Below are 23545 nucleotides of genomic sequence, written 5' to 3'. Positions count from 1 at the left end.
TCTCATCAGACCACAGAACATGGTTCCAGTAATCCATGTCCTCAGTCTGCTTGTCTTCAGCAAACTGTTTGCGGGATTTCTTGTGCATCATCTTTAGAAGAGGCTTCCTTCTGGGACAACAACCATGCAGACCAATTTGATGCAGTGAGTGACGTATGGTCTGAGCACTGACTGACCTCCCACCCATTCAACCTCTGCAGCAATGCTGGCAGCACTCACACATCTGTTTCCCAAAGACAACCTCTGGATATGACGCTAAGCATGTGCACTCAACTTCTTTGGTTGAGCATGGCGAGGCCTGTTCTGAGTGGAACCTGTCCTGTTAAACCTCTGTATGGTCTTGGGCACTGTGCTGCAGGTTCAGTTTTAGGTTCTTGGCAATCTTCTTAGATAGAGCCAAGGCCAACTTTATATAGAGCAACAATTCTTTTTTCAGATCCTCAGAGAGCTCTTTGCCATGAGATGCCATGTTGAACGTCAAGTGACTGACCAGTATGAGATAGTGTGAGCAATAACACCAAAATGAACACACCTGCTCCCCATTCACACCTAAGACCTTGTAACACTAATGAGTCACATGACACTGGGGAGGGTTGCCAGCGGTTTAGTCATCAATGGCCGTGTGTTGAGTTTTTTTGAGGGGACAGAAAATGTACACTGTTAGAGCCGGTTCACACAGCGGGCGATGCGAGGCGACACGACTCGCCTCGCTCTCGCAAGTCGCCCCCGTTCTGTACAATGGAACCGTTCTTAGAGGAGCGACTCGAGTCGCTCCGACTCAGAAAAAAGGTTCCTGTACTACTTTTGGGCGACCTCGGGGCGACTTGCATTGACTTCTATACAGAAGTCATCTGCAAGTTGCCGCTGAGGTCGCGGCAGGTCGCGGCGAGGCAAGTCGGAGTCGCCTCGCCTCGCCTGCAGTGTGAACCGGCCCTTATACAAGCTGTACACTCACTACATTACATTGTAGCAAAGTGTCATTTCTTCAGTGTTGTCACATGAAAAGATATAATAAAATATTTACAAAAATGTGAGGGGTGTACTCACTTTTGTGAGATACTGTATATATATATATATATATATATATCTTGCATTACAGTTTTTTTAATTACTTAAAATACATTCTGTGCATATAAAAAATATAAATAGGCCAGGGTAGCCATCGGCTCTCCCTCCTCCCACTGTTATATTGTATATTTGTGTAAGAAATAGTAGAAATCTAATTTGCATTCAATTTGATAACGGATACACCTGAAATGCCAACAAGATTTGTCATACCTGTTGAAACAATTCCAAGTGCAAGTCCTCGTCGCTTTTCAAAATACTGGCAGGTTGCAGTCACCGTAGCGGTGTACAATAAGCCGCATCCAAAACCTATAAAAAAAATGTTTTTAAATGTTCTTAGATCCAAATATTTATTGCGGACATTTACACTTTTACACTGCTTTATCAGAAGATAAGATCACCAGATTTTTTCCAGTTATTATCATCAAAAGAAAAAAAGCATACATTGGGTAATCATTATACACCTGTGCAAAGGGCTATCTTTACCAACTCCAAATTCACAGATCACCATGGATCTTGACACACATCCCACACTGTACATCTGTGTGAGTCTGATGCACAGATCAGAATTCACACGCGGTCTGATCTGTGCATCAGACTCTAACAGATGTAAAGCCGGGGATGCACTTGGAGAGCCATGCATCCAGGTCAGAGCAGCTGGACACTTGTCATTGATTTCAACACGCTGCCTGTATGGAACACCTGTGTATCCCACATGGATAAAGATGTCCCCTCGCATAGTTGTACAGATCGGTACTCCTGTGTGAATGATGCCTTACAGGAGCGGCGATAGAAGTTTTTTGAGTGGTTATAGACAGGCAGATGTTTCAGAGAGAGCAACGCATGGAAATACATCTGCATATTCAACTCACTGCTGTTTCTAACATAATTCGCCCATCAGACAGAAGCAGTATGTGTGTGGTTTAACACCTTCCTTCCCTTTGAAAAGAGAGACATATTGGCACCATTGTACAGAAATTCTTCAGCAGATTGAAAAAGTTTAAGAAAACGCACTTGTGACATGGAAAGCCTTCAACATTTCACCCTAGTTAGCCCTAAACTGACCGATTGTCACCTGATCATTGCTTTTTCCCACATATCTGGAATGGGATTAGGCTATTTATGGCTATCCTAAGGAACAAAACACAACCATATTATGTCCATCAGTATTTAATGTGGGGGGAAAAAAAAAAGGATGAACAGGCAGGATTTTAAATGCAGAAGAGACATACTTTAGTCTCTTTTGCATTAAAGTTACTTACCTGCCTGTCTGCCCCTGTACACTGAGCTGCACAAGCTCACTGCAGAAATTCAGCAATGCTGGGTACTTTCTTGGTGGCATTTACATCCTTCGCCCAGGTTCTGGTTTCTCGCGGCCTCTCACTGGCTTCCATCGCCCCACCCTCACACAGCTCCCTGGGGAAGCTTTGTGGCATGGTTGGCTTTTTATGCATTTATCCATCTACTTTTATGGACATTTTGTTTTGAAGTTTCTTTCATAAATTTAGAGTGGTATACCCACCCATGTACATCAATCTTTCGACTACTTTACAAAGAGTCATCTATACTACACCAGTAGGCAGGAGCTTCTCATCAATTTTAAGTGGAACATACTGAATCTTATATGTAAATGCTTGGCACCTTCCCCCCCTTTTTTTTCTTCTGCTCTATTTACTTATTTACGCTTTTGTTCTCCAGGCATCTATCTGTGCTTCTCCTGAAGAAGCGAGACTCCTCTCGCGAAATGCATCGAGACCTAGCACGGCTATCCCACACTACTGACAGTCATCTTTGTGACATATCCGGGTCTCATGAAAAGGTTTATTACATGAATGTAAAATTTACCAATATGTTGATGCTTAATATATTTTCTATTTTCTGTATTACATGTTGTTTTTAAATGTGTGTTAAATAAATTCATTAATAAATTTTACTTGGTACATTCTAAGGTGTGCTCTTTAACCACTTCACATCCAAGCTATAGTAATATAGTAATACGGCCTCCCCTTCCCGGCCGTCTAGGGGACGCGCGTGATTGCCCGGGAACACAGCAGTACCGTGGATCTGTGTGTGTAAACACACAGATCCACGTCCTGTCAGAGGAGAGGGGGCAAATGGTGTGTTCCCAGTACAGAGGAATGCCGATCGGTCTCCTCCCCTTGTGAGTCCCCTCCCCCTACAGTTAGAATCACTCCCAGGGAACATAAGTAACCCCTCCCTAGCCCCCTCCCTGCCAGTCACATTCACACAGTAATCAGTGCAATTTTATAGCACCAAGCGCTGTGTAAATGTGAATGGTCCCAAAAATTTGTCAAAAGTGTCTGATATGTCCGTCATAATGTCACAGTCACGAAAAAAAATCACAGATCGCCGTCATTACTAGTAAAAAAAAAAAAAATTCCATAATTCTATCCCCTATTGTGCAGACCCTTTAACTTTTGCGCAAACCAATCAATATACACTTATTGCGTTTTTTTAACAAAAATATATAGAAAAATATGTATCGGCCTAAACTGAGGAAAAAAAAGTTTTTTTTTTAAGGAGATATTTATTATAGCAAAAAGTAAAAAATATTGTGCTTTTTCAAAATTGTCACTCTTCTTTTGTTTATAGCGCAAAAAATAAAAACCGCAGAGGTGATCAAATACCACCAAAAGAAAGCTCTATTTATGGGAAAAAAAGGATGTCAATTTTGTTTGGGTGCAATGTCACACGACTGTGCAATTGTCAGTTAAAATGTGACAGCGCTGAAAACTAAAAATTGGTCTGGTCAGGAAGGGGGTGGTTAAAAGTCCCATGGGCAATTTTGTTTTTTTGTTGTGTGCAATGCATATTTATCACTTTTAAAGACCCTGCAAGCCCAGAACAATACCTGTCGATCTGTCAGAAATGCACTCAGCTCCTAAGTTCTGTTGTAGGCTGGACTTTTGTAGCCTAGACGGTGTCAGCCCTGCCCAGTTGTCTTTGCTAAACTACTCAAACCCTTCCACTGTCCTATTTACTTCAACATAAAGATTAATTGTTCTGAGGTCTCAGATAAGAATTAGGGCTAATTTGTCTCTTTTGAGGTAGCACAGGCTACAAGAGATAGCTATGAATTACTGAAATGCTTAACAGGTATTTTTATTTGTATTCATTTTTGAATAGATACATGAAAATATTAAAAATTTTATTTTATAGTGGCAAACGTGAGTAGTTAGTTGTTGGTTTTACATACACTTTCATTTGAATTCACCATACAATAATCTTAAATAAGACATAATGTAAACATGTTTGGCCATAGGAAAGCTAAGTGAGCCTTGAGTCTCACATCCTCCTTGGCTAGTATTTGCAAAGTGTTTTTTGCTGCATCAGTACTGGCAGGCAGCCAGCAGTTTTATGCTGACTGTTCTATATGTGGTGTCACTTCTGTTCACACACTGAATAACAGTTAACCCGCAGAGTACAGAAGCAGATGTGTTCAAATGTTTTCTGTTAACAGCTTTAGCAAAATAAGATATTCACATCGGGTACAATAAGACAATATCAAAGAGGCATATTAGTGTCATCTGCACTTGACGAGAAAAATATGGCAATATAATAAGCATACCCATAAGAATATGCTGAAAATGCTCTTTAAAAAAAAGTTATATATTAGAGATATATTAATGTAATTCACAATCAAGGGGGTATTAAAAAAAAAATATATATATATATATATATATATATATATATATATATAAATATAATAGACAACCCCCACATGCATTATGTTTAATATATATATATATATATATATATATATATATATATATATATATATATATATATATAAGGCTCCGTGTAAAATATATATTATATGTGCATTTACTCAAAAGGTATTATGTGATTGAAATCTATGAAATACAGACACATTTCCTAATAGGTGTACCCAAATGTACAGCCTATGACAAAATATATAATATCAAACCAACAGTAAACAGTTTACATGAGCGAAACCGTATCAGATAATGCCCTGCGTTCTATATCATTTGGACTTTGCAGACATCTGCAAATATCAGGTAACACAGTGGCTTAGAGGTTAGCACTCCTGCCTTGCAGCACTGGGGTAATTGGTTTAAATACCAACAAAGACATTGCCCGCATGGAGATGGCACGTTCTCCCTGTGCTTGCGTGGCTTACCTCCAGGTTCTCCTATTTGCTTCCACACTTCAAAGGTATGCTGGTAGGGAACCCCTGTATAAATTGGCCCTAGTATGTACTGTATGTATGCATGCAAGATAGAGACTTTAGACTGTAAGCTCCTTGAAAGTAGGGACTGATGTGACAGTACAGTATGTAAAGCACTACGTAAACTGTGAGCACTATAAAAATACCTATAGTAATGATAAATTCTGTGTGGTTTAATCAGTAATTCATCTTTTCTCAGTAGTCATTCAGCAAGGTTAATGATTCCACTCACATTTATATAAATACTAGAGCTAAAAAAAAAAAAAAAAGTTTTTATACAAAATAAACCAGTAATAATTTAAACTCAACCCTTTGTAAATCAACTATTTTAACAGTAGTAATGAAATATATGGCACAGCAAATGTCATGTGTACATAAATGTCTATGCAGAACAGCAAAACGTTCATAAAAAGTCCAATTGGAGCATTCAGGGTAACTTCCCGCTGATCTGAATGCACCACCTATGAAAAGACTGGAGTATCTCCAGGCGAAAGAAAAAACAGCAGGGTGCAATCTGAGTGTAATATGTTAACAGATTTATTGTGGTGATAAAGACAAATAGCAACTCACATTGTGACTGTTAAAATCAGGCTCATCACATATAAAAGGCTTCCGGTGGACAGTCTCACATCAACAGGAAACCTCAGACCAACATAGAAACACTGGGTGGATGGATATACCTGCAGGACTAAGAGCACACACGGGGGGGGGGGGGTTTCGGGGGGTGTCGGGGGGCAAACTTAATGCAGCATTAAATGTATTCCAGGTGTCAGGCTGGATGAGAGCTTAGATGAGGAAGTGGAAACCTCCAAGATGTGGGAGAACTTCTGTAGGACGTGAGCATACCAGAAGTGATCACTGCACTGTCATCCAGCCTGACGTCCTGACTTTCCAGGCTTCAAGCTTTATGAAGAAGCTTCCCATCTCAGATGCATGAGCCGACCGCCCACGGATTACATACGAAAAGTGAGTTCCTAATTTACTAGTGCTGCACTTAGTTTGGCGCCCCCTGGTGTGTTCTCCATCACTGTGCCCATCTTCAGTTCTACTACCCTCTCTTTCTCTTTTCATAGGAGAATAGGGTAGCATCGGGTTCCATAAGCTCTTGCTGTTGTCATTCAACTCCTGTGAAAAGTGGGTGGGGCTGACCGGGGCTGTGTGTGCCTATGGGGGCACCCGAGCCAAGCCACAGCTCCGTGTGTCCATTCAGACATGGAGCCGCGGCCCAGCCCCCTTTCTTTTCTGATTGGCTTATTGACTTTGATTGACAGCAGATAGGGGCCAATGGCGCCGCACTGCTGTCTCAGCCAATGAGGAAGGGAGTCCCAGGCAGGCGGGAGCTCAGGTAAGTAATAGGGGGGCTGATGCACACAGAAAGTTTTTTTATGTTAATGCTAGAATGCATTAAGGTAAAAAACCTTCTAATGCCGCGTACACACGATCAAACAATCGGGTGGAAAAGTCCAGCAAACTCAAGTCCGCCGGACAATCCCCCCGTGTGTAGCCTCCGGCGTACTTTTTTTACCCGAAAGTACGGTGGACTTAGAAAGTAGTTTTGCACTCCAATCTTCCCGCCGGACTTGCATTTCGGCGGACAATCCGGCCGTGCTTATGCCAGTCCGCCGTACTTTTGAAATGAACTGACTTTTCCCGCCCGGAGAAAAGTCCGCTCATTTTTGAGCACGTCTCCAGGTAGGCGGGGCCCGCGAAGGAGATGTCGCTAGCCCCGCCACCTGGTATGGACTTAAAGGGGAACCCCAACGCTGAAAAAATCGGCGTGGGGGTCCCCCCCAGGTCCACATCAGACCCTTGTCCGAGCACGCTACCTGGACGGAAAGGAAAGGGGGGACGAGCGAGCGTCCCCCCCCTGAGCCGTACCAGGCCGCGTGCCCTCAACATGGGGGATGCTGGGAGTGTGACATCATAATAGGCGGGGACATCATCCGGTGATGTCCATATATAAGTCGCCGCGTGTCGGGTCGGAGTCATTGTGAGCGGATGATGCGACGAGGCAACATCTGAAGAGAAGAAGAGAAAAACAGAAGGCGGCGACGACAGCGGCGACAGAAGACCGGGCCACCGCCTGTAAAAGAGCTATAAGAAGGCACGGTGGTCCGGCAGAAGAACCGAAGAGGGGGAAAAGACCCCCGAAGTCGGAAGAAGAGGGCGGCGGCGAGGAAGAAAGCCGGGCTCCTCCGCTAGTAAAAGAGCTAGAAGAAGATAGCAGAGGAGTCCGGCGAGAAGACCCCCGAAGACGGAAGACCCCCGGAGCTGTGCATTAAACCCTTGTGTGTTGTGTTTTTTTGTACTTTATTTTACAAGTGAATGGGTAGGGGTACATTGTACCCCATACTCATTCACATAGGGTGGGGGGCCGGTATCCGGGGGCCCCCTTATTAAAGGGGGCTCCCGGATTCCGATAAGCCCCCGCCCGCAAACCCAGACAACCAACGGCCAGGGTTGTCGGGAAGAGGCCCTTGTCCTCATCAACATGGGGACAAGGTGCTTTGGGGCACACCCCCATGTTGAGGGCACACGGCCTGGTACGGCTCAGGAGGGGTCGCTCGTCCCCCCCCTTTCCTGGCCGGCCGGGTAGCGTGCTCGGACAAGAGTCTGATGTGGACCTGGGGGGGACCCCCACACCGAATTTTTTTGGCGTTGGGGTTCCCCTTTAAGTCCATACCAGGTGGCGGGGCTAGCGACATCTCCTTTGCGGGCCCCGCCTACCTGGAGACGTGCTCAAAATGAGCGGACTTTCCTCCGCGTGTGTGGGCGAGTCCGTTCATTTCAAAAGTACGGCGGACTTAGTACGCCGTATTAGTCCGCTGAAAAAGTGCCGTGTGTGGGCAAGTAGCCCGTTCGGAAAGTCCGGCGGAAAGTCCGCCAGACTAAGTCCGCCGGATAGTCTGCTACGTGTGTACGCGGCATAACTTTACAACCACTTTAAAGTAAGCCCATACTGAGAAAATATAGAGGCTGAACTTTCTGACCTGCTATTGAAAACTTTAAATATTTGGCTGTCTCTGACCACAATTTCTGAATTGATGACCAGGAGCCAGAATGCAAAAAGTGGAGGAAAAGCAAACCCAGGTCATATCTGCATATTTAAAAAGTTTTAAAGTCCTTAGATAAAAAGACAACCAGAAAACATTCTCACAAGAAAAGGTCAGCAGTGGACACCTTCATATATTGAAGTCATATTGGCATACACACAGCATATGTACCGTATATACTCGAGTATAGGCCGACCCGAATATAAGCCGAGGCCCCCAATTTACCCCCAAAAAACTGGAAAACTTATTGACTCGTGTATAAGCCGAGGGTGAGACATGGCTGTCCATCCCTGTGTGTGTGTCCGTCCATCCCTGTGTGTCCATCCATCCCTGTGTGTGTGTCCGTCCATCCATCCCTGTGTGTGTATCCATCCATCCATCCATCCATCCCTGTGTGTGTGTGTGTGTGTGTGTATTCATCCATCCATCCATCCCTGTGTGTGTGTGTGTGTGTGTGTGTGTGTGTATCCATCCATCCCTGTGTGTGTGTGTGTGTATCCATCCATCCATCCATCCCTGTGTGTGTGTGTGTGTGTGTGTGTGTGTGTGTGTGTGTGTCCGTGCAGCCTTGTGTGTGTGTGTGTGTGTGTGTGTGTGTGTGTCCGTGCAGCCTTGTGTGTGTGTCCAGCCTACCTGTGTCCCAAGCCTCCGTCCCGAGCCGCCGTCGTCCCGAGCCTCCTCCGACCCGTGCCGTGCCTCCTCCGTCCCGAGCCTCCTCCGACCCGTGCCGTGCCTCCTCCGTCCCGTGCCTCCTCCGTCCCGTGCCGTGCCTCCTCCTTCCCGTGCCTCCTCCGTCCCGTGCCGTGCCTCCTCCGTCCCGTGCCTCCTCCGTCCCGTGCCGTGCCGATGGATCGCCGCTCTTCTCGGCGGCCATTCTACAATTCAAAATTCCGCCTCCGCCTGTGATAGGCGGAACACTCAATTTCCCAGCAGCCTGTGTTCCGCCTATCACGGACATCCTCTCATACTCGTCCGTAGTATGAGAATGAGCGGATGTCCGTGATAGGTGGAACACTGACTGCTGGGAAATTCAGTGTTCCGCCTATCACAGGCGGAGGCGGAGAAGGAGGCGCGGCTTTTAAATTTTAATGTCCGCCGTCTGTCTGCTCGATACGCTGATCGAGCAGTCAGACAGCGGTGACTCGAGTATAAGCCGAGGGGGCACTTTCAGCCTCAAAAAAGAGGCTGAAAATCTCGGCTTATACTCGAGTATATACGGTAATATTACTCAAACATAACAGAGGTAAAATTGAATTTCCATTTTTTTATACAATAATGTAACTTGTGATCTACATTTCACATGCAATACATTAACACTATGGGGGTTATTTAAGAAAGGCAAATCCACTTTGCATTACAAGTGCAAAGTGCACTTGGAAGTGCAGTCGCTGTAGATCCGAGGAGGACATTCAAGGAACATAAAAAACAGCATTTTAGCTTGCACATGATTGGATGATTAAATCAGCAGAGCTTCCCCTCATTTCAGATCAAACCCTAAGGCTGCATTTACACCTGAGCTTAGCGTTTTCAAGAAGAAAATCACGCGAATTTACCGCAAATTTGCGGCGTTTTTTAGCGCGATTTTGCGCCGTTTTTTACGGCGTTTTGCTGCAATTTTATGCAGGGCAAAAGGTCACCAATGTAAAAAGAAGAAAAACGTCCAAATCTGCTCGATTCGAGTGAAAAAAAGGGTCCGGAACTTGTTTGAGCTTCAGGCGTTCGGCTTCAGGCGACATGGAGTGGAGATGTGAACTATCTCCATTGAGAATAATGGATTTTTTCCCCTCTAGCGTTTTGTAGCTTCAGGCTTCAAGCTACAAAACGCTCAGGTGTGAATGGGGCCTTAGATTGAAGTGCAAAGTGGATTTGCCTTTCGTAAATAACCCCCTATGTCCATATTCCAGTGCATATTGTAAATGTATTTTGTTTCATGAAACATGCTACTTACCAACCATAAATCCATATGAAAAATAAAGGAAGTAAATATTTGGAGCAAAGCTGCTCAATATCAGACCCCCGCCTATCAAGAAACCACTGAAAATGGCAACTGGTCGAGCGCCAAGAGAAGAGACACAAGCGCTACACAAGGGACCTGCAAAAAAAAAAAAAGATAATAGACTTTATAATAGCTGTTTAGTTTCACATGCAACATGAAGCACTGAAGTCTTTAATGACTTTCTTTCTGCTCTGTGAGTGCCCATTAAAGTAGATAAAGAAAATTGAAAAATTGTCAGAATTAGAGATTAAAAAGCCAACAATACACAGGCAACATCTCCAGGCATTGAAGAGATAAGGTCATCCAGTGCCATGGTAGAGGCTGCTGTGGGGGGCACCAATCCAAAAGCCCTTGGAGAATAAAACGCCGGCCGTTCAGGGAGCCCGGGTGATGTCACAATTTTTTTTATTTTTTTTGGGGGTGGCAAACAGTACAACCCTAAACTCCCCCCGGTTGGTCGGGCATGTATGGTGCACTTACCCCATCTATGCAGCACTTCACCGGTGACTTCCCTTGCTTGGCAGTGGCAACAGCTCTCCCTTCCTCTGCTCTCCACGGGCATTGACGGCTTGCGTTTCCTCCCTCCTCCTCTGCAGGAGTCTTCTCTTTTCGACCAATCGGAAAACAGGTCTTAGACCTGCTTCTGATTGGTCGGATTGAGGATCAGTGTTACAACAGCGAATATTCATTCGCTTTTGTAACATCTGGGTGGACTCAATGCGCAATGCTCTGCACTCTAAGCCCACCCTATTTTGAAGCCTATGGCTCTAATCAGGTGTTTAAAAAAAACGGGCCGGACGCATGAATAGGGGGAGGTCGTGGCTAGATTCATGCTATGCATGAATCTATCTATTATGCATAAAAGGGGTGGTGTGGATAGCCCAAGCGCCCTAATGGATGGGCCACCACTGTCTAGGAACCTAGGTGACTGATATGTTGGCTTAAAAGCAACCCTGTTATTAAAAAAAAAAAAAAAATGAAAGAAGAAAAAGTTTTACAGAAAAATGGCTGAATGTCACCATGATAACCAAATGATAAGGCATTTCAAGTAGGCCCAACACAGTGGTAAATGTGGAAATACCTAGATACATCCTGGTCTGATATATGGCTGGCAAGCCTCAGCATACCGACTAATAGACTGGTATAAGAATAGAGATACAGCACTGATATTACCAGGGCCGTCTTTAAAGCAGGGCAAAAGGGGCAGCTGCCCTGGGCCCTGTCATTGTTGTGGGGCCCAAAGCAGCTGCCTCATACTTGCCAACTATCCCAGTTTAAATTCCCTTGACCCTTGAAGTTTTAGCCCTGTGCTGTGTCCCGATATCTCAGTGTGAAGTGCTGGTAAAAATGCTGCCCAGATCTGCCCTATTGTTGTGTACAGATGACTTACCTGCAGACCCTGTGTTTACATGTAAATAACCGGCATTCATATGTAAATAGCGGCAGCATTGCTAAGTAAATAGCTGTGGCCGACGGCACTCATATGTAAATAAAGGCTGCATTCATATGTATATCATGCTACCCTGCAGTGAGGGGATGATGTGCTGTAATCTCTATCAACCAATCAGTGAGCAGTATTGCTGTACAGGAATCTCTAGCAACCAATTAACAAGCAGAAATCATTTGCTGTAACCTCTAGCAACTAATCAGCGAGCCGTAATGTGTGCGGTAACCTCTAGCAACCAGTGAGTAAGCAGTAATGATATGCTGTTACCGCTAGCAAGCAATTGCAATTGCTACATGATCTGATACAGTAACTGATTTTAAGTCTTGCTGCGATTTATTGTATGTCTCAGAGCAGGCGGAGAGTGAAATTGCATGGGGGGTCCCCAAGAAATTTTTTGCCCAGGGTCCAAACGATATTAAAGATGGCCCTGGATATTACTGCTTGGAAGATGGCTGTTCATCTACATACACAAGTGGACAGATGGCTAATACTCCTATTGCTATTCAAAGGAAATTTGTCATAGTTTATATATTTACATATACATTTTGAACAGATTTTTTACCAGTAAACACCATTTACAAATAGAAAAAACACATCTGGTTGCTTTTTGCTAGTCACAGATCGCCCCCATGCATGTGAACATCCCTACAGTTAATCAGGGAATATAAAGTCTCTCTCAGAAATGACAAATCAAAGATGACATATATCTCCCATATCCTACAGATCTTCCAGTGTGCAAGAATATGTTTGAATTTGGAGATTATTGTTGAAAAGAATGGTATGGTTTCTTAAAAAGCTATAGTGTTATGGTGATGATTAGTAAAGATACAGTACGAGGAAACACTGGGGTTGATTTACTAAAGGCAAATCCACTCTGCACTACAAATGCACTGCAAGTGCACTTGCAAGTGCAGTTGTTGTAAACCTGAGGTTAAGATCTGAAATCAGGGGAAGCTCTGCTGATTTTATCATCCAATCACGTACAAGCAAAAATGCTGTTTTTTATTGTCTTTGCATGTTCCCCAAGGATCTACTGCGACTGCACTTTCAAGTGCACTTGTAGTGCAAAGTGGATTTGCCTTTAGTAAATCAACCCCATTGCGTTCAATGCACAGATGAGCAGACCTCTACTTGCTCTTTTTAATCTACAATCTATTGCTCCTGAGTCCTGACTATTGAGATAAGAGCGGTGGTAGCAGTGTTTACTGAGCACAAAAGCATGCTCAGGATATGAGTATGTGCGCTTATGCACCTATGTTATATCTAACGCCCACCTTCATCTTAAAACACCCATCAGTCACTTTATAGTTTCGGTACACATAGCCTGATGGAAACCTCCTGAAATGAGGAGTCAACAACTAAAATGCCTATTAACCTGTATCCATCTGTTCACCTTGTGCTAAATGTTGCTCAAATTGCTCTCATTATCATTAGCTACCACAAGACCAACACACTAATTTCAAGGACCTGCCAAATGCCCATCTCAATAACTCCGACCTCTTAGTAAACAAGAATTCTGCTGACAAGTTATATATATAAAGAGAACGGTCCTTAGGAAATCTTTCATGCGTTTCAATACAAATAGTATCTAAGAAACCAATACCATGGGCCCACAGAATTTTACAATGAAATGTGCAATCAGTAGCTTTACCCTGAACATCCATTGCTGTATTGCTAAGTCAGAGAAAACATCTTAGGCCGCGTACACACGGGCGGACTGTTCGCCCAACCTTGTCCGCTGAACAGTGTTTGGGCGGACAGTCCGCTCGTGTGTGGGCTTTCAGCGGACAGTTTCAGCGGACAGTTGGACGGACAAAGTCTTTCGGAAATTCCGAAAAACTGTCCGCTGAAACTGTGTTTGAGCGAACAGTCCGCCCGTGTGTGGGCTTGTCCGCTGTACTTTCGAAATGAGCGGACTGTTCCCGCTCGGAAAGTCCGCCCATTTCGAGCGCGTGTACAGGTAGGTGGGGCCCGCGAAGGAGACGTCGCGGGCTCCGCCGCCTGGAATGGGCTTAAAGGGGAACCCCCAACGGGGGGTTCCCCTAAAGTCCACACCAGACCCTTGTCCGAGCACGCTACCCGGCCGGCCAGGAAAGGGGGGCGAGCGAGCGCACCCCCCTCCTGAGCCGTACCAGGCCGCGTGCCCTCAACATGGGGGGGTGCCTTGGGGAAGGGGGGGCCGCGCGGCCCCCCCACCCCAAAGCACCTTGTCCCCATGTTGATGAGGACAAGGGCCTCTTCCCGACAACCCTGGCCGTTGGTTGTCGGGGTCTGCGGGCGGGGGGCTTATCGGAATCCGGGAGCCCCCTTTAAGAAGGGGGCCCCCGGATACCGGCCCCCCACCCTATGTGAATGAGTATGGGGTACAATGTACCCCTACCCATTCACCTGTGAAATAAAGTACAAAAAAAAACACAACACAGGGAAAAAATATTTTATTGCACAGCTCCGGGGGTCTTCCGTCTTCGGGGGTCTTCTCGCCGGACTCCTCCGCTATCTGTGTGTAGCTCTTTTACTAGCGGAGGAGTCCGGCTTTCTTCCTCCCCGCCGCCGGCCTCTTCTCCCGACTTCGGGGGTCTTGTCCCCCTCTTCGGTTCTTCTGCCGGGCCACCGCGCCTTCTTGTAGCTCTTTTACAGGCGGTGGCCCGGTCTTCTGTCGCCGCTGTCGTCGCCGCCGCCGCCGCCGCCGCCGCCGCCTTCCGTTCTTGTTCTTCTTGTTCTTCTTCTTCTTCTCCTGGAGATGTTGACTCGACGATCTCTCCGGCCGGAATGCCAGAGCCGCGCTGTGCGGTCACTTATATAGTGACAATGGGGCGGTGTCACATGGTATATGTCACATGGGTTGGTCACATGGTGACCCCGCCCCCTTACGATGTCATAGTCCACATGTGACATCAACCCATGTGACCAACCCATGTGACATATACCATGTGACACCGCCCCATTGTCACTATATAAGTGACCGCACAGCGCGGCTCTGGCATTCCGGCCGGAGAGATCGTCGAGTCAACATCTCCAGGAGAAGAAGAAGAAGAACAAGAAGAACAAGAACGGAAGGCGGCGGCGGCGACGACAGCGGCGACAGAAGACCGGGCCACCGCCTGTAAAAGAGCTACAAGAAGGCGCGGTGGCCCGGCAGAAGAACCGAAGAGGGGGACAAGACCCCCGAAGTCGGGAGAAGAGGCCGGCGGCGGGGAGGAAGAAAGCCGGGCTCCTCCGCTAGTAAAAGAGCTACACACAGATAGCGGAGGAGTCCGGCGAGAAGACCCCCGAAGACGGAAGACCCCCGGAGCTGTGCAATAAAATATTTTTTCCCTGTGTTGTGTTTTTTTTTGTACTTTATTTCACAGGTGAATGGGTAGGGGTACATTGTACCCCATACTCATTCACATAGGGTGGGGGGCCGGTATCCGGGGGCCCCCTTCTTAAAGGGGGCTCCCGGATTCCGATAAGCCCCCCGCCCGCAGACCCCGACAACCAACGGCCAGGGTTGTCGGGAAGAGGCCCTTGTCCTCATCAACATGGGGACAAGGTGCTTTGGGGTGGGGGGGCCGCGCGGCCCCCCCTTCCCCAAGGCACCCCCCCATGTTGAGGGCACGCGGCCTGGTACGGCTCAGGAGGGGGGGCGCGCTCGCTCGCCCCCCTTTCCTGGCCGGCCGGGTAGCGTGCTCGGACAAGGGTCTGGTGTGGACTTTAGGGGAACCCCCACGCCGATTTTTTTCGGCGTTGGGGTTCCCCTTTAAGCCCATTCCAGGCGGCGGAGCCCGCGACGTCTCCTTCGCGGGCCCCGCCTACCTGTACACGCGCTCGAAATGGGCGGATTTGCCTCCTCCTTACGTGGGCGAGTCCGTTCATTTCAAAAGTTGAGCGAACTGTTTGCCCAACCTTGTTCGTCAAACAGTCCGCTCGTGTGTGGGCAAGTCCGCTCATGCAAATTTTGAGCGGACTGTTTGCCGAAACTGTTTGACGAACAAGGTTGGGCAAACAGTCCGCGCGTGTGTACGCGGCCTTAGTGCTGTAATCAGGCACCCACAAGCTTTTTACCACTCACTGTCTATTACTTTATGAAGAACAAATACAGTGCCTTGCAAAAGTATTCACCCCCTTGGCTTTTTACCTATTTTGTCACATATAAACAACATTTACACCCAAGATTTTTGGTTTAACTTGAGTTGATTGTAACAGGACACATTGGGTACAAAATATGCCATTTCAGTTTTATTGTTAATATTCAGTACAGCTCCTCCAGTAAAAATCACTGGAAAGAATGCTCCTTACACTTGTGGTATTTTGAAAGTTAAAAAAGATCATTGTTGTTCATGGTTACTTGTCTGGAAGAAATTACTCAAGGAACTTCTGGCAACCTTTGGAGGAACTCTGGTTGAGAAAGGCAGCTTTGGACTTTTGGATGTTTTCTATACCAGTGGTCATCAACCCTGTCTTCAAGGCCCACAAACAGGTCAGGTTTTATGTATTACCTTGGGGAGATGCAGACTAGAATACTGCAATCACTGAGCAGCAAATTATATCACCTGTGATGCATTTCAGTTATCTTGCAAACCTGGCCTGTTAGCGGGCCCTGAGGATAGGGTTGATGACCACTGTTCTACACCACAAGAGGGAGCTATGTTTGTTCTCCTGTTTTGCCTGACACTAATCCCAATGCCTATATTTGTTCTATCTATACTGGGGATGAGATGGATACATAATAATTTATTGTTGATGTTTTTTGATGTGAAAAATTAAAAACCATCTCCACACAGGACACAACAATATTTTATTATGATTAAAAAGAAAAAAGAGACATACTCTAAAGTACAGCATCCACAGTAACCAATCAGAATCTAATACTGGTCTAGCTTCGCTAAAGTGTATTTTGGTTGGCTGTCATGGGATATTCCCATTTGTGTTTTGTGCTTTGCATTGTACAAAATTCACCTGTTAGACAAGTGGAAGAATGGAGGCAGCATCAAGTAGACACCAGTAGATCTAAATTGCACGGCCGTAAAGATAATTTTACCCCCCAAGAACTTCTAGTGCACATGGGTAATAACACAGCTTTGTTTAAGGAAATGGTTTATTGCTTATGTATATAATCTGTTTATTATAGTCAGGGTTGAAAATGCTATTTCTTTTTTGTAAACATGACATATTGCATGTGAATTTTTTGCATTGTCATTTTGAATGCTCTCATAATTGAAACTTTGTACTGAGTCATCTTTACATCTTTGTGTGCGAATTCTAGTTTGAGCCATTGAGGTTTGTAAACATGTGAAAAGGAACCTAGCGTTCCCTAATAGGAAACAAGATGAGTCACTGCTCCTAAAAGCAGAAAGGGAAAATATAGTACAGGCCTATTCATAATATGATTAATGTTCCATAAAAATTCATCCCTGTGGGGATTTTAGTTTCTAGAGTGAAAATCCAATATGCCTCCCTTTCTGTTCAATGTAGAGAAGCTGTCCCCTCTTCTAATCAGGTTATAAATCTCTGTACTCTAAGCCCTTGTACACATGGTCGGAGAATCCGTCGGAATGTGTCCTATCGGACCGTGTTGTCGGATAATCCGACTGTGTGTGGTATGCATCGGACTGATTCCTTCGGAATATCCGTCGGACCCAATTTTCCAACTTGTTGGAAATATTTTCCGACCAACTGGTTCGATCGGACATACTCCGATCATGTGTAGAGAATTTTGATCGGACCAAGTGCCACGCATGCTCAGATCAAATTCCTACATCAAAGCTATTGGCTACTAGCCTGAACGTAGTCCCCTCGTAACGAAATTACGCCATCATGTTCTGAATGATCGGATTTTTCGACAACTTAGTCCGACCGTGTGTATGCAACAGTTTCGGACAAGATCCGACGGACAAAATCCGACGGATTTGGTTGTCAAAATCTCCGACCGTGTGTACAGGGGCTAAGAAATGATGTATTGGATCCATGTCTGTTAACAAAATGTCTTGCCATATTGTTTTTTTTTTGTTGGTCTCAATTATGGAAAGCCGATCTCCAAAGCGATCACTAAAACACCTGGTCACCCAACCTACATACTACAATACGCCACACCAGTTGATATCTTGTGTGATAAATAACTAATTGTTTAATATGGAAAGAATGACTATTCTGACTGACTGAACAATAGGGGCCACCTGACTGAACAGGAACTGACCCAAGCTGAACATTTGACCGAACAATAAGGGCATCACCCAGATGAGCACATCTTGAACAACAAGCAGATCCACACTTGTTCATAGTATACAGTCAGGTAGTTATTTTTTATTTTAAGAATGAAAAACTGGGAAATAAAATATTTCCAACTGTAGAAAGTAAGTATCTACAAAGCCACTAAACATATTATGGGGAATGTAGCAAAATCTATGGTTTGAGGGGACAGATCTAGTCACTTTAACATGGATATATTTCCACAGAAGTCTTTGGATGTATGGGAAGTCCATGGAGGATTTAACTCACTATTATCCTCCAAGTTGTCTGGACTGAAGGTGAAGGAGGAGAACCAGTTCAATTTTATCCTTAACCTTTAAATCTCCTCTAGAATTTATATGAAATACCATGTGGAGTCTTTTCCTACTTTTTAAATAGTACTATTAGTGGTCCTGCACCTTAGATAGTGTGTCCTTTATTGAACTTACTAACTATTTATATGACTTGCTATTGCTAGTAATTAATCAGATAACAGCTCAAGATGTTTAATATAAAGCTTTCCATAAGCTTAACACAATAATACAATAATGCTTTCTCTAATTCCTCTTTATTAAGGCACTCAGAGTGTTTAAGTGTAACCCTAATTTTCCACTGCTTCATACAAAGAAACCCTTGTATAAATTAAACAGCCTCTCTGAAAAATCTATCCCACACTTCCTGGGAACTGCAGATATTAGTCTCAAGAAGCTAACATAACAGAATAACTGAATGGCATTAAATGTGTATCCGAATAAGAACATATTCTCAATGGTTACAAAAGTGTCATATTTAAAGTATAGGAGGAGAATGTGCCTCGGAAAGAACTTTAAGTAATCTTATATAAAAACACATCTTTATACTAAAGCACAAATTTAGAAAATGAATGTACCTATTTCAAACTAGGCAATTAAGGTTCCCTGAGCCAATGTTTCCCATTCAAAGAATGAAACCTTTACATAAAGCAGAACCCCAGCAAAAAATAATAAGATAAATAAGAATAACCCATTAAAAGGAAAAAAATAAAATAAAAAACTGCCTTTGCTGCAAAATTCAACTTTAATCCTGAGATTTCCCTCACTGTACTTTTTGCTGCTGCTAGATGGTCAGCATAATTCAACCCACTTTCTCCAAACCTAGGTCATCCTGGACCCACCCCAGTGTGTGACTGGACAGTGAATGGAGAAGATGCACAGCTCATTCCTCTGCCTTTCTCTTCCTATCAGCATACTTTTAACAAATTAACTGATTGTCTCTTTGTATTATTATATAGGATTTATTTAGCACCAACAGTTTGCGCAGCACTTTACAACATGAGGGCAGACAGTACAATTATAATCCAATTTAATACAGGAGGCACCAAAAAGCCCTACTCGTTAGAGCTTACAATTTTGCACTGCTTCTTTCTCTCACAATCCAGCTCTGCCATACAATGTCTGCAAGAGGCTAATACCAGGTCAAATTCAGGTACGTACACTGCTTGCATTTAAAAAATGCATTCAATGATGTATTAATGATCACAGAGCTACATTTATTTGTGACCTTCATATCTGTGTAGAGTTCAGTTTTAAGCACATAAAATAATTCACATCTAAGAGTAGAACAGAAATTGGTATAGAAGGGAAATATGAGTTCATGTGTGCAATTTTATCAATTATTTGTGTGTTTTCAATATTATGCAGTTTCAGACACTGGGCTATGGGGGTCTTGCCTTTCCCATTCATCTCTACAAAACCCATTTCACAAATGTATTACAGCACAGGTGCCCAGTGGAAGAAACTAAGTAAACACTCCCTGGTGCTGTGGAGAGCTGGGCAGTGGGGAGGTCTGTGAGGGCATAATAGGTAGAAGGGGGATGCCCCCCCCGGCATCTTTTACAAACATGAATTTGTGTTTAATTGCATTCTGAATTACTGTATGGGCAAAGCACAGGTTCACTTGAAAGTTTATTTACACTCTTGCCCTTCCTGGTGATTTTTAAAACATTTGGTAAGCGGGTTGCCAAGCACTTATGCCAATGGCCGGCATAAAGATGTCTACAGAGCTAGGAGGTAAGGCATTGTGGTATCTGCACTGTTTGTACAATGCGTTGTCTATTGTTTGTTAAGTATCTACTTTTAAAAGACACGAATTGTATATTTTCATCAAAATTGAACTTTGAAAATTACACAAAAACACCCAAACATCCTTGGTATTGTACATTACTAGTGGCTTAGTGATCAGCACATCTGCTTTGCAGCACTGGGGTCCTTGATTTGAATATTGACAATATTTGTATGAAGTTTGCATGTTCTGTATTTCTATGGGTTTCCTACCACACTCTAAAAGACATTCCAGTGGGTTATGCTTTCAAACAAATATGGCTGCCTCACCTTTTAAGCACTTTGAATCCCCAAGGAGAAAGGTGCTATAAAATATTACTTATGTAGCGCTACCCCCTAAGGAGCCGTTTAATGTATGTTTGGTTCTGTACTCTGCCTATCAACCCCAAGAATGATATCAACCCCTCTGGCACACCTGTTTGATAATATTAGTGTGGAACCTGGCAATAGAGAGAAAACACAGCAATGATAAACCATGAAGTATATTTACCAAGGCCCTGGTTCCGTCACTTCACCAGCTGTGGTAGTAAATAGAGACTCACACACAATATCAATGAACCGCTCAGTTTACTAAAATGGATATTAAACACAATGGAAACAATAAATGACAGTTGGTAACAGTCGGTATAGATATGAGAATGGTGGATTCAATAATCGCAGTAGGGAGCATATGTAGACAGGTGTACAATGGGACAAGTGTTCAATATGCTCCAAAACCTATATTAAACACCTTCCCACTGAGGCCTCAATATACACACCAAATTGCAATATAATGTTACCTACGTTCAATAATACAATGCAATATTTAACCTGTAATCAAGGCCCCCCCCCCCAGGTTGTAATTCAGTGTTTAAACTACAAAATAGAACCATGATGCTTTGCAGAAGATGATACAAGTTCCTTGTCTCCAGATATCTTCAGCTATCCTGTAGTTTAAACTGCAGTATTTGTAATCCAACAGGGCAAAGGAGACACAGTTATCAACATACCATTTATTCTACAGTTTGCTTTCTAACTGAAGAAATATGGCACTTATAACCTCCTCCTTATATATGAGTGTAATACAGTACTGTCTTTACAGCACAGGGAATAACAAAACCTAGAGTTTCGCTGCATGTGGCCTGTGAATAAGTAGAATCACTTCTTTGGAATCTACAAGTCTCACCAGCAGTCTTTGAACGAACTCACTCAGTAAACAGTGCACTTTACTGGAATGGGCAGGTGCCCTCTCACCACAATAGACTCAGAAGCTGTGAGGCTCCATCCAGACTCCCCTCCTGATGTTTCAGTATGATGAAAAGATGGCACCACTGTGCCGTACCGCTCCTCACCGCTCCTCGGATGGCTGACTAAGCTAGCAGAGCTGTACTCTGAAGTCCTTCAGAAGCTGGCGATCCTGCTCCGCGCTGTAGGCCGCAGTCTCTCAGCCCAGGTCACACACACAGACCTCCTGCTGGTTGTTGAATAGCGTTTGGAGAGACTGAAAGCTAAGTACGCCTGTCCTTTTATCTTTTTTCCCAGCAGGCTGTTCTGTGACTTGGCATTGTGGGTTTAACAACATGAGTCACTTCCTCATCAAACTACATATCCCACAATGGATAACTGTGTGCTTCTTAAATGAAAGAAAGATCCTGATAAAGTTTCAGTGGTCAATAGAGGGAGCCAAACCCTTACTTAAAGGGGTTGTAAAGGTTAATGTTTTTTCACCTTAATGCATTCTATGCATTAAGGGGAAAAAACATCTCACACTGCCTGCGCCCCCAGCCCCCCGTTTTACTTACCTGACCACTCGAATGTCCCGCACTCGTCCCCGCCGTCCTCTTCGCCGCTCAGCCTGGCTGCTGATTGGCTGGAGTGGATGGATTGAAAGCAGGGCAGCCATTGGCTCGCACTGATGTCAATCACATCCAATGACGCGGAGCGCCTGGGGGCGGGGCCGAGTGATACAGCGAGCGGCTATAGCCGCCGGCTGTATCACGGGAGCGTGCCCGCAGGTGCTTCTCACCATGCGAGGGAGCTCGCATGAATGTGAGAAGTACCTGCGGGAGGAAGCAGAGACAGCTGCCGAGGGACCCCAGAAGAGCAGGTTCGGGGCCACTCTGTGCAAAACAAGCTGCACAGTGGAGGTAAGTATAACATGTTTGTTTTTTGTTTTGTTTTTTTTTTGTTTTTTTTTATTTTACTTTACAATCCCTTTAAGAAACAATACATTACTTAACATGGTAACTTTAGTAGCAATCCCCTGTGCTACACTTATAAGGGATGTGTAATGATATTCATATTTAAGCTTGCATTGGTAATTTGTTTTCAAGTGACCTGAAACAAGCATTAAGGCCAGGAATCAACATTTTCCAGACCTAACAGTTGTTCTGGGTCAGTGGCAATAAAGCCAAGGTTAGGGTGACTGGAACCTGCACCTTCAAAATTCAAGTTAGAAATGGGGATGCCTAAAATTCATTGCAAATTCATTTTACAGTGAATGCACTTCAATGTTGCACCCATAAATGCTCATACTTACCTGCCCTTCATATCGCCACTACTTCATTAATCTATAGGAGCAAGTGACCTGTGTAAGCTCTAAATCACAAGCTAAAGCATATAAAGGGCTGATGACTATAATCCCATTTTGCTGGGTGCCTAAGTGGTCAATCAATCATAAAGCATCAGTGTAATCACATAGATGCAAGGGGCGTGAGACAAATGTTCCATTAGACTCAAACGTAATTTGTCACTTTTCACTCCCCTGAGCAAAAGAATGGGAGCCACATTTTGGCAGTTCAGGAGTCCTGTTTGGGCACAGCACATGTTCAATATAAGCCAAATTCATCTAAATATCTAAAATAAAACTATTTTTTTTCTCTCTAAATAAACACGTTTGAATCTGTACTAATTCCTTAGATAACCCACATTAATCTTGGCAAGAATTTCTATGGAGTAAACAACCGTTCTAAGCTTTGAGCCTGTGCTGCTAGAATTCTTTAGTAATTGCTCATTTTATACAGAATTTCCTCCCTGGATTTCACACCATGCCATTAAGAAAGTAGGAATCAAGAAATGCTACCCATCACCAGTTTAAATCAATCAGTAATCACCAACACATGACCAGTCTGATCAATATGATATTGTGAAATAGGATTGGGAAATAATCAACTTTGTAAACATTATAGACCTCTCTTGTTTATTCTTGCAAAGTCTCTTGAAGTCTTTTGTCTTATTCAGTAGCAAAATGTAAGTTTTTATGTAACTTTTATTATGAAACACATTGGGGTTGATTTATTGAATGCAAATAGAATGTGCACTTTGCAAAGTGCAGTTGCTCCTGAGCTTGGTATGGGGTAAAGCTTCACTTTGGTAAAGAGTGCCCAATCATGTGCAAGAAAAAAAAAAAAAAAAAAGATGCATTTTTGCTTGTATATGATTGAATGATGGAAGTCAACAGAGCTTCTGCTCATTTACTAATCTCTTTGC

At 44.1% G+C, this 23545-nt stretch overlaps 1 protein-coding gene and 1 long non-coding RNA gene across 3 annotated transcripts in view; one reads left to right on the top strand and one right to left on the bottom strand.

Moving 5' to 3' along the window:
• Positions 1-2998, top strand: part of LOC143930120 (uncharacterized) — a 91928-nt gene extending 88930 nt beyond the window's left edge. Inside the window, exon 3 of the long non-coding RNA XR_013262716.1 lies at positions 2764-2998. This is a non-coding gene — a long non-coding RNA (uncharacterized LOC143930120). The remainder of the gene's footprint in view (positions 1-2763) is intronic.
• The window catches only part of SLC16A9 (solute carrier family 16 member 9), a 69152-nt gene that overhangs the window by 10960 nt on the left and 34647 nt on the right, over positions 1-23545 (bottom strand). For both annotated transcript variants that reach the window (XM_077454122.1, XM_077454121.1), the window contains 2 exons: positions 10277-10420; positions 1279-1374 (listed from right to left, as the gene is read on the bottom strand). In XM_077454122.1, coding sequence (XP_077310248.1) covers positions 1279-1374; positions 10277-10420 — 240 coding nt within the window. The remainder of the gene's footprint in view (positions 1-1278; positions 1375-10276; positions 10421-23545) is intronic.

This window comes from Lithobates pipiens, unplaced genomic scaffold (assembly GCF_037356315.1).
Source record: "Lithobates pipiens isolate NorthernLeopardFrog02 unplaced genomic scaffold, aLitPip1_a1.2 Scaffold_25, whole genome shotgun sequence".
Lineage (NCBI taxonomy): Eukaryota > Metazoa > Chordata > Amphibia > Anura > Ranidae > Lithobates > Lithobates pipiens.
Note: the sequence above shows the minus strand (reverse complement) of the source record. Positions and strands in the feature narration are given on the sequence as shown.